This window comes from Telopea speciosissima, chromosome 5 (genome assembly GCF_018873765.1).
Source record: "Telopea speciosissima isolate NSW1024214 ecotype Mountain lineage chromosome 5, Tspe_v1, whole genome shotgun sequence".
Lineage (NCBI taxonomy): Eukaryota > Viridiplantae > Streptophyta > Magnoliopsida > Proteales > Proteaceae > Telopea > Telopea speciosissima.
In genome coordinates, this window is record NC_057920.1 from 9,123,643 (window position 1) to 9,135,181 (window position 11,539).

The 11,539-nt window shown below is 40.5% G+C and overlaps 1 protein-coding gene and 1 pseudogene across 1 annotated transcript; both read left to right on the forward strand.

Annotated features, from left to right (window-relative positions):
- Positions 1 to 3,072: 3,072 nt before the first annotated feature.
- On the forward strand, positions 3,073 to 6,778 carry LOC122662515 (outer envelope pore protein 24A, chloroplastic). Its single transcript, XM_043858169.1, has 3 exons — positions 3,073 to 3,319; positions 3,424 to 3,783; positions 6,586 to 6,778. The coding sequence occupies exons 1-3, from the start codon at positions 3,122 to 3,124 to the stop codon at positions 6,664 to 6,666; spliced, it is 639 nt and encodes a 212-aa protein (XP_043714104.1). The 5' UTR covers positions 3,073 to 3,121; the 3' UTR covers positions 6,667 to 6,778.
- A 2,847-nt stretch (positions 6,779 to 9,625) lies between these two features.
- LOC122661843 lies at positions 9,626 to 11,008 on the forward strand (annotated as a pseudogene).
- The last annotated feature ends 531 nt before the right edge of the window (positions 11,009 to 11,539 follow it).

Consider the following 11,539-nt stretch of genomic DNA (forward strand, 5'->3'; position numbering starts at 1 on the left):
TTGAAAATGATATTCTTAAATGATACGGTATGGTATTGATATTGGATACCTATTTTTAATACCGTATCGAAACCGTACCGATTGATAAGCTTACTACGAGTTAGAATTAGAGAAACATATTGACAAGATGATAAAATTGTTAGACTAGACATAAGTTATGGATACGATAGAAGGTACACAAACTCTGGACATAAGCCTGATCCGTTTGCTCGATTCCTATAAGAGCGAGGTATTATAGCACAATATACCAATGCTTGGATCACTAGATCAAAATAACATTGCTGGATATATATATATATATTTTTTTGGTTGATAAAAGCTGGAAAAAGAAATGGAACACTTATGAACATGGTTCGAAATATGCTTAGGCTGTGTTTGGTAATGTTATTTAGAACAGGTTTTTCCGTTTTTTCATTTTGTGAGAACGGGACAACAGGCAAATTATGTTTGTCAAAATGGTTTGTTTTTTGTTCCTAAAGAACGAATCGGACAGCTTTTTAGTCTGTAGAACGTCATTTATGAAACACCTCAGACTTGTGTTGTTGTTTCATGGAACAACTTAGGCTATGTTTGGTAATGTTCTAGAACGAGTGCTCTTTTCAATGAACATTTTTTGTTATTTTTGACTTGGAACAATGTTCTTTGCATGTAATTGAATAGCCTTCTTTTCTACCAGGAAAAAAAAATAAAATTGACTGTTTGGCAAATCTGTTCCACAGTTGTTCTGGGAATAGTTATGGAACAACTATGGCGTTTGGTAAAACATGTTCTTGCTTATTTACCAACAATTATAGTAATGCCATTATCTTCATTACTAAACCAAATAACACTTGTAAAAGCCATTGACCCCTTAACCAACCTTAACGCAAATTACAAATTTTAATTTTTAGAAGAAGCCGAAGGGAGAAGAAATTACTGGAATTATCTTTTGCAATATCTATAAGAAATGACAACAATCTTCTGTAGCTAAAGGAATTTGGGTCTTTAAATAGCTTCAACCGTGAACAGGGAATAAGACCATCATGCAAAATACCACCACCTCAATTGCATTGAGGAAAAAACAAAAAGGCAATGAAAAGATTTCTCTATTCCCAATTTCCCACCCCAATCATTGAAGAAAAAATTGTTATGGAATATGACATAATCGCCATTTCAATTTCAAATTAAAAAAATGCCATTAAAATTGGGTTCATGTGTGGATTATTGTCGTAACTGATTATGTTATGAACAGTTGAATAAAAAAGACATTGGTGGATTCGAACCACCATCCTCTTGGAACATGCTCATGTTCCAAGTGCTTTAACAATTTCAGTTAAAGACCCATCAAGTAGAACTTGAAATTTACAAGTAACCATGAGACATTGCCACAAACCTTGACATTCATGATGTTTTGAAGAACAGTCCTAAAGTTCTAGAATCCAATGTCCCAATATAGAGTTTTAAATTATGAAGTATGTTCTCACTCAATTTCAAGTCTCACGAAATTAGAAGGGCAAGATTTAAGAGGGGGCAACACAAGTGATTCCATGAAATGTGAAATCAAAACCCTACTAAAAAGAGGGAAAATTACATGATTAGCTACTTTTGGGTTTTCATTTACAAAACCGTCCACCTTATGTTTGAGTGAACAAAAATAGTCAAAAACAAGTTTAGTTTTACAAAATTAGACAAAATAATGACTCTCCTTCCTTCCTCGGCAGGTTCCCTCTGAAAAAATCTCTTTTTTTCCCTCTATTACTTGGGGTAGCAGAGAATGGCAGTGGCTGGGACAAGGGTAGGGTAGCAGGGAACGGAGGATGCCTGGGCGAGAAGGCAATGACAGGGGTAAAAATGTCTAAAAAAATAAATGTGGGAGGGAGAGACAATATTTTGTCCAGTTTTATAAACCTTAACTTGTTTTTGTCTATTTTTATTAACTCAAACATAGGGTGGAATAAATGAAAACCCAAAAATAGCTAATCTTGTAATTTTCTCAAAAAAAAAAAAGAGGTACTTGAGTACAAGAACATCACAAAGAATGACTTGGATGCAAAGACTTGTTGGCTGACTAGACATTTACATTAGAAAGCATCTATAGCCCCTGCATCCAATCTCTCGCTTTATTGCAATGTAGTCTAAGCACTCGACCCGACCCACTCTGGGTCGATCCACCGCTCCACTGGTAGGTACTAGTACTACTAGTCTACTATTAGGGGGATCTTTATCACCTCCAGTTCCCAGTTCCTCTAATAAAGGGGAACTGGAATGACCACCCTACCCCTACCCAAACACTTTGCCCAGGTGGAATCCACCACCCCCTATTAGAGGAACTGGGGAACTGGGCCGGGCAGAAAACTAGAGGCGGTGATTTTCCCAATTTAGCTCGTCTCCAGGGAGGCGTGCGCCCAGGGTGCTTCCAGGGGGCATCCGACGGTTGAGACGTGCCGCACACATCTCAGCACACTCCTAAGGATGTGTGCCGCATAGCCCAACGGCTGGCAGCTCCCTAGGCGCGTTACTTGCTCCCTGGAGAGAATTTTTTTTAGTGTGCGGTTACTTGACCAGTGCGGTTTCCTAGTTCCTCTCACAAGAGGAGGGTGGACCCCACCCAGGCAGAGTGTTGGGTCAGGTGTCCTGGGTGGGTCCCACCCCCCCTTGTGAGAGGCACTAGGAAACCGCACCGGTCAAGGAACTGTAGACGATGTGAACTCCCTTGGAGACAATCCTGATCCTAATTTTCCACTACTAGGGACTAGGAGGGAAAATTATCACCCCCAGTACTGGGGGCGGTCAATTTTGCATCATGCGGCTGGGGCACCATCATGTGTGCATAGTGGGCTGTGGCCCCACCATGCACACATGGGTGATGCCCCAGCCGCATGATGGCACTTGACCGCCCCCAGTACTGGGGGCGATAAAGATCCGGGAGGGAGTCTGGGAGAGTGACTCACGAACTCCAGCCAAGTGTTCTTCTCACCGGAGAGACACATAAGCGGGTGTAAGAGGAGGCGTGCGCGCGCTCGCGGGGACGGCGGGAGAGAGAGAAAGAGAGAGTGATAGAAAGACAAGGCGGCGAAGAACCGTCATCGCTTTCTCTTTCGTTATCTTGCTTCACGTATCAGGAGTGAAAGCGTCTAGAGAGATGAAGGCTACTATTAGGGGAAGATACGGTACCGAAAAAAGCATTTCCTCTGCAACTCTCGCCATTAACGCTGGCGATGTTAACCTCCGTGCTTCCATGACCGACGCCACGGTCGTCAATGGTCCTAGCTTAAATGGTCTCGCTCTTTCTCTTGAAAAGCCCGGCTCCTTCATTGTCGATTACAATGTTCCCGAAAAGGTAATTCTTAAACCTCGAAGCTGAGGTTTACGCAAGAGAAGAAAACTAGGGTTTTTTAGCGCTCAAATTTTCCTTTTTTTTGTTTATTTTGTTTACCCGCGTAGGATGTGAGGTTTCTGTTCATGAACACGATTAAGGTTTCGGATAAACCTCTGAATTTGACTTACATTCATGGGCGTGGTGATAACCGGACGATTTTCGATGGCACCATTGTCTTCGATTCAGCTAACAAAGTTTCAGCTAATTATGTTTTGGGTTCTGGGAACTGCAAATTGAAGTACACATATGTGCATGGAGGGATCAGGACCTTTGAGCAGTGCTACGATTTCGCCAAGAATTCGTGGGACTTTACGTTGTCACAAAGGGTTTATGGGGACGATGTGTTTAGGGCTTCGTATCAGACATCCGACAAGGTCATGGGCCTGGAGTGGTGGAGAGATTCCAAGAGTAACGGGTCTTTCAAGGTACAAACTTTTCCCGTAGCGTTCTAGAATTTTTATTGAAAGCTTGAGCCTGCACCTCTTTTTAGTGTCCAATTCTTTTGTTGCTGGAGTTCATTTCCTTCATGTTCAATGGCGAGGAGCTTCATAGTGACTACACGTTTCAATGAAGGCTCATTTGTTGTAAATTTGTAATGTCAAATATTGAAAATATTTTCAGAGAAAAATTTGTGTTCTATTACACTTGGGTAGAGAATGTCAGTTTTTCAGATAACATAAGTTCTGAAGACAAGAATGTTTTGTTCTACAAATTTTAGTGGAAGATGTCCGACATTTCATAATTACCAAGTGATCCCATGACTATGAAATTAAAATGTAGTTTCCTAATGTCAGATTATTAGTCTATTTCTTTCCAATCTGCGTGCCAAATCAGCACATATGTCGTTTATATGTGAAATCCTTTGGAGTCATTTGACCTTTGGATACTATTAAGTGACTAAAAAGAAATTCAAATAAGTTATAGTTTCTAAGCAAAAGTAGTTGTAGTCAAATTTAAATCCCAAAATAATTTACTAAAACTCCAATATAACTCAAGATTCATTTAACAGAACTCTGATGACCTAAAAAAGACCAAGAAAATGAAGTTTACTGTCATAGACTACATGCTACCATAATTTGATGTAACTGTTCCAAAATATGCAAAACATCTTGCGGTCTTAGAAGAACCAACCAAAACTGTATTTTTTTTTGACAAATTGTGAAATTTAGAACTTAGACTTATCAGTATTGCTTAGAGATCCCCACATTTACTGGTACCTGCTCCAGCTACATGTTGGAGGTGATGTTTATTTCCATCTGCGATTCTTCTCCATATTATCAATAACGAACTTATTTTGTCAAGCTTAAATATCTCATCTATGCATGTAGCATTATGATAGTTTTATTACATGGCGCATGATGTTTGTTTCCTGTCTTCCCTACCTTTGCCCCATATTATGGCCTTTCAGATCAACTCCCTTATCCTTGACTTTGCTAATGTTCAGCCGTGTATACAGCTTTTAAATTGGTGTCCCTTTATGGTCTTTTTAAATGTTCAAATAATTGCTTTCAGAAGGCACTATTATTGCCTGAAATTCTACCGATCTTCAAGTAAACACTCTTCCACTCCATAACTTATCAACAGAGCTCTATGTATCCATTTTGGCATCCAATGCTCTAGCATCGAGCTTGAAATCCAGCCCTGCTGTTTGCTGTCTAATAACAACTTTGATGTCGAAAATGCTGTCATACAGCAAATTTTGGTAATCAGAGATGATCTTCTCTCTCTCTTTCTCGCCCGCACTCGCTACGTACATATATCATTCTTGAACATGCTCTTCCCAACATCACACAGAAACTGTGAAGAAACACCCCGTTCAGAACACATTGATTTACAGAAAGTTGCTTTTGCGTACATATCTGCTGTCCTATACCTGTTTATGACAAATATGTATCTAATTTTTGCACTTAAGACTATCAAGTAGTGACTTGGCATTCCACTTCTTTCTCACATATATATTTCTCTGCAAATCCCCTTTTTTGTTGAATGATATTTCTCTACAAGTTCCTTAAAGTTTTTTTCTTTCTTAAGAAGATGGAACCTCTCTCTGCATAATCTGCAGGTTTGTTACAATCATTATGATTCTTGTAAGATTTCATAGGTGCCTCTAGGTGTTGTCTTGGTTTCTTGGTTTATAGATATGATGGACTTTCCAGTCAGCTAAGAAGTCTTTCATTGTGCAACTCCATTCATTTCAGTGAAGTTTGGCAATTTAATTTGTCATTCCTTTTCTGTAGAGGGCTGAGGGGCAAGGTTAGGGGTTCAGGGTGTAGTCTAAGCTCTCAATTTATGGAGCGCACACAACACTGTATGAAGCAGCTAAGGGTAGGGAGAGAGGGGGCTATCCCATGGGTAGATCAGCTTCTAGTTTTAGTGTAATTCATCCCATGTCGGGGTCAATTTTCTAAGTTAGTGTCTGTTTTGAGTCTTGTCTTTAATCGTAGTCTAATTAGGAATTTACATCTCATTTGTATTTTTTCTTTGAAGTTTTATGCCCAAGTGAAGAGTCCTAGTCTTAGTAGGAATTCAAAAACCGCATAGCATGTGGCTTTTCTGTTGTTATTTTTGTTTTCCAGTTTAGAGAAGGATTAGGAAAGTCTGTTTCAGAAGTCTAAATATATGTATTGAGCCTCCTCACCGTTTACGGTAAATAAAGTTCTCAGTTTTCTAATTGATGCTGTGTGGATTCATAGGTTTCGGCAGGTGGATTCCCGTCTCTTCTTCTATATTTCCATTCTTCCATAAACAGGTCAGTTTCTGAACTTTAAGTTGAAGCAGCTGCAAAACCTATAATAAGATGTTTGCTCCACAGCACTGGCACTAAGATGTCCAATTTTCCTATATTTAACACTAACCCCGACACAATTAGATAAACAGTGCAAAAAGGAGCCTAACTTCAAGTTGAAGCAGCGATTGAAAAATTGGATAGGATTGGCTAATCCAGATCCGAATAGGCAGAGGCGGGTCCCAATTCCGGACAATCTGGATCGGAATTCGCATGGACTGATCTGGATCCTGATTCTGAGTTTTTAAACCCTGACTTGAACTCTGCGCTTCCCTATTATTAAACTGTCATTAGGATCTTCGATCTTGACAAGAATAATGTGCTATTCGAAACTACTGATGGGCAAGACGATATCCTTTCAAGTCTTCTTTTCAGAAGGTAATTTTTCTTTTGAGGATATTTAACTTCCTCCCCCCCCCCCCCCCCCCCAAACCAACTGCAGATATCAGCATCTCTCAATCTGGCAGAGGAAGTTAAAAGGCCGAAAATAATTGCTGAGAGTATGTGGAATCTTGAGATGTGAAATTTCTTTTTAGTTGGTTTTAATTGTTGAAAATTTCCTACGTTGTCATACAAACACACTGTTTCTATTGGGTTTTATTTCCAATAATTTTGGGTTTCTTTATTGCTCTTCAGTACTTCCTATTAGTTCCCTTTGAGGGCTGATCACCAACCAGTGGCAGCATTAAAGGCTTTTTCTTTGAATGGAATGTGAATGCATTCTTTGCATTGTTGAAATATCACATGTATGGACCTTGTTATAGTGAAGAATTTTTTTTTTTGGGTGATTGCAAAAAACCAGAATCAGGTCTACCCGATTCCAACCCAGCCATTTTCTGAATCGGCTTATTCACACACACACCCAAGTCTCCTCCTACGAAATCTCGACACAAGCTGCAATGCCCTCTCCCTCTCGGCGAAGTTCCCCTTGCTGTCTACAAGCTGTCTCGAAACACTGTAGCCTGTAGATCCCCCGTCTACAGTGGGAGGCAACAACAATGGAAGGATCATCTTCGTTCCAGCCAAGGATGGGAATGATGCAATGACCAGCAATAGCGAGAGAATGAGTAGCAAGGAGAGAGGGGTTCTACTGTTCTAGACCAGCCATCCTTGCCAGGCCCAAATTCGGACAATTCCTCACAGACAATGCAGCCAAGTTCTGTCACATATGACGACTTTGCCCACCCAATACATCCCATTATAGAACCAGAAACACAAAGGAAAATGATGTGAAGAACAAGGCAAATCGAGATCAAAGAAATGAAGGATACGTTGCAAATACAGAGGACGACTGTGTGGAAATGAATTGATCGAAGAAACTCCCTTGTCTCTCTCTCCCATTCGTTCCCTCCTCGTCCTCTCTTCCCATCCTTGTCCTCCCCGCCCTAGCGTTCACTGCAACTGCCCCTGCCTTCGTCCCTCCCCTGCCCCCTTTTTTTTCTGTTCTCTCTCTCTCTAGCTGCCCCTCTTGCGCCCACTTTGTCTTCTTCCCCTCCCTCTTCTGCTGCAACACACCACCCTACATACTCTCTCCCTCTCCTGCATCCTCCCCTCTTCCATGCCCCTATGGTTGAACCGATAGGTTGAGGCCTTCGACCGGCCTGTTCGATTATTAAATGTTATTGTGCCCAAGAATTGAATAAGTGGGCGTTCCCGATGCAAGGCAGTGGCCCGACGAATGTTCTATCGCTTATAGCCTCATTAGCCTATTTAAGTTCATATAATTTAATTATAGCTCATTTAATCTGATTATAGCCCATTCATGCCCTGGTTAAGCTCATTTAGTTTGATTATAGCTCGTTTATGACCCGTTTAAGGATCATCTATGGTCCAATTAGTTACATTATAGCCCTATTAGTCCAACTAATCTACACCCAGTTATGGATCGGTAAACGACAAGAAAAAATGCAAGACTTTAAATTGGTGGAGATCGATTAGGCCTGATCGAAACTGACTGGTCCAATCGGTTGACACCCCTATCGCCCATTTCCGTCTCCCTTCCCTCCGTTCCCCCTCCTCGTCTTGCCACATCCTTCTTAGGCTGGGATTTGTAATTGATATCGGGATCAATATTGATCTCGGACGATATTGATCCTATTGAGACGACCTATATCGGTTTAGATTGGACGGATTTGCCCTTTTTTTTTTTTTAAAACCTTTTTAGTTTTTACCTTTGGTACGTATTGATACGTAGATATAGGATCGCCCAGGTATCGACCTCAATTCATATTGGTTACTGATATGGATCATGGAAGAACAACTCGATCAAAACCTGTCGAAACACCGAGTTAACTCGGTTTTGCAGGTTTTCGAGACGAGTTGAAGGGGGGATTTTATAAAATCCCAGGATTTGATCGGGTTTCGATGGTTTTGACCATATTTTGGTGGTTTCGACACATATGCCCATCGAAACTAGGTAAACTTGACTTGAAACTAGGATAGACAAGTATTTATGCCAGAAATTGCCAGAAACCAAGCCAAAAACCTGGATAGACACTAATTAGTTATGTTATTTTTGTATTTGTATTTCATTTACTTAAGATATTATTCATAAATAAGCAAATACCCCCTATTTGAATCCAATAAAAATAATTACAAAACAAATTTCAAAAGGAAAAAAATCAACTCCCTAGTTCAAGAACAAAAATTGGATTTTCGATGGTAAGTGTAATTTTCAACTTTCTAATACTGAGATTTTTCTTAAATCTAAAAATTTCATAAATCTTAATATGGTAAAACATTGCTAAAAACCAAAAGTACGGTAAAATATTCACTGATTTTGATGTCCAAAAAATATTTTCATGTAGAACGATTTTGACAGCATTCGCATATACCAAATTAAGTTTGATCGGTACATCACTTCTTCAATGTAAAACAGGTTTAAGTAATCTTGGACTTGTTGGAAAGCTATCAAAACAAAGTTTTCTAACAAATCCAAGATTGCTTAAATCTCATTTATATTGAAGAAGTTATGTGTTGATCAAACCTTATTAGATATATCATGTCCAAGAATAATATACAATATCAAACTTGGATCAAAACCATAAGTAATATTTTTAGTGTTCTCTATGTGAAACTAATGCATGGATTGGGTTTAAAATGTCCAAAATGGGTAGCACAACAAGAATCAGGGTAAAAAAACAATTTCTAGGCCTCGAAACCAAGGTTCAAGTTAGCTTAGAGAAAGTCCTAGGTTTCGACCGAGATGAACTCGATTTCTAGTTGGTCGAAACCTAGTTGAAACTCGAGTTTTAGAACCTTGATATGGATCGGCCCATCCGATACCAATTCCTCACTCCATGCTTCCAGGATTGCTCTCTTTCTAGAGCTGTGTCGTTGTTCCTGTCCCTCTTCGTGTCCAGCACCCTTCCACTACTCTACATGACCACACTTCTAATCAGGGGGATCGGTCTCGGTTGATTCAACCGATTTTCTAAACCCTGAGTATAGGCTTCTTTCATTGGATTTGGGTCCTCTGTAGCATGACAGGGTTTGTTGCGCACCATCCGTCGGCCCGCAGTATTGGGCTGCATGCCCAAGCAGTGAGGGCCATTGGATGTGTGCTACAATCCCTGTCGCGCTAGAGAGGAGCCCAACGCTCTTTCATCCGAACTCCATCCAACATTCCAACCCCCTAGTCTTCCTGGAAGAAGCTACGGGGAATCAAGTGGTTCACCCCGCAAATGAATTATGTTCGCTTAAATACATATCAATTCGAATTGAGAAATTATCAGGGCTACCCTCTGATGTTTGCCTATATTTTAAGGAACACCCATTAACTATCATAATATCAACCATTACCCATTTTTTAACGGTGTTAACATAAAAATTTTCTTTGACCAATACACCTTTTTACACGTGATTTATCATAATCCAACGGCTGTATTTCAACATCTAAATTTCCCCCATTTCATTCTACCCTGACCCTCTTTCCCGTATTTCTCTCTTTTCTCTCCACCCGTCCCTTTCCGTCTGCAAACGAACTCCCCCACTCTCCTCTCTCTATACACCGGAAAACCTATCGGAGACGGCACAGGTAAAGAAAGATGTCGCCCTACTGTTCTCACTGCGGCAACAATGGCTACAACTAGGTCTCCAGAAGGTTGGGAAATGAGATTGGAGGGGTATCTCTAGAAATTTTGTCAAGACTCATAATCCAACCCAGATCGCCAGTCATGCCCAGAAGTATTTCCTCCGGTGAAGCAACCTCAATCGTAGACGTCGGGATCTAGCCTCTTCGACATGACCCTACCTCTGAAGTCAATTTTTCCCCTTTAAATCCCAAATCTTATCAAGCAAATCTATTCTCTTTTTCTGTGTTAATTTGATTTAATCTTTCTGGTTGATAGTTCATGGGGGTCGGGAAGTGAAGAACAAGAAGTCATCCACCAAGAAAACACAATCAGGCAGTTGACCACCGCCGGCGGTGAACTGCAACATAGGATTCTCGGTGTCGACATATCCAACGATACTCACTCCAACCGTACTACCAGCCACTGTCAGCAGTAGCAGTATCATCATCGATACCCCGATGATGGAGAATGTAGAGCAGGGACAAGGACAAACCGTCCTTACGAATATATTGTAATCGACGAAGTTGGTCCGTTCGATTCCTGTGATCTACCAGTCCCACCCACCTCGAGGATGGCGGTTCGCCGGTTCTTTCGCCACTGTCTCTGAAGCTCCCCACATCATCCGATTAAAAGCCCACGTCGAGGATGGCGGTTCTTTCGCCACTGTCTCTAAAGCTCCCCACATCATCCGATTAAAACCCCTCGTCGAGGCACTCCACTTTTTTGACCATACCAAGCTTTAGCTCTGGCGAACTTGATTCTAATGGTGGAAGCATTATCAGTGTCCATTAATAATAAATAATTTTATCTTGAAAGAAAAAAAAAAGAAGCAGATTAGAATAACTAATTAACTATAATTGAGAATGAATCAAAGTTGGAAGGAGAGGAAGTGGTGGGGGTTCCTCCGCTTTTGAGGTTCTAAAAAAGAACGCAGAGAGATTCCGGATCATAGTATCCACCTCTCTAGTTTTTATTTTTTTCAGTTTAAATTCAATGGAAGGAATCGAATAATTCCGAGACGCCACAGCTGACTTTGCTCCTCTCGGCAGCTCTGTTCAAGAAAGAAGCATCGCCGAACTTAGTTTAAGACGGTAGGTTGCAGTTGTCGGTGAGTGTGAAGAAGAAGGGTTTATGGGTGTTTTAATTGAAGGGGTAGATTAGGTAATTCTCATTAAGAAGGGTAGAAATGTCTTTTAAAAAATATTAAATGGATGACATCACTACTTAACTGTTCCTAACTAACGGTAAGGGATATATGTGGAATTAGTTAGTGGGTATGCCTTATAAAATATAGGCAAACGTCAGGGGTGGCCCTGATAATTT

Excerpts from the sequence above, each read along its gene's own strand:
- LOC122662515 (XM_043858169.1), top strand. The coding sequence starts at position 3,122 with ATGAAGGCTACTATTAGGGGAAGATACGGTACCGAAAAAAGCATTTCC. Across the intron at positions 3,320-3,423 it reads ATTACAATGTTCCCGAAAAG|GATGTGAGGTTTCTGTTCAT; the intron begins GTAATTCTTAAA and ends TTACCCGCGTAG. Across the intron at positions 3,784-6,585 it reads AGAGTAACGGGTCTTTCAAG|ATATCAGCATCTCTCAATCT; the intron begins GTACAAACTTTT and ends AACCAACTGCAG.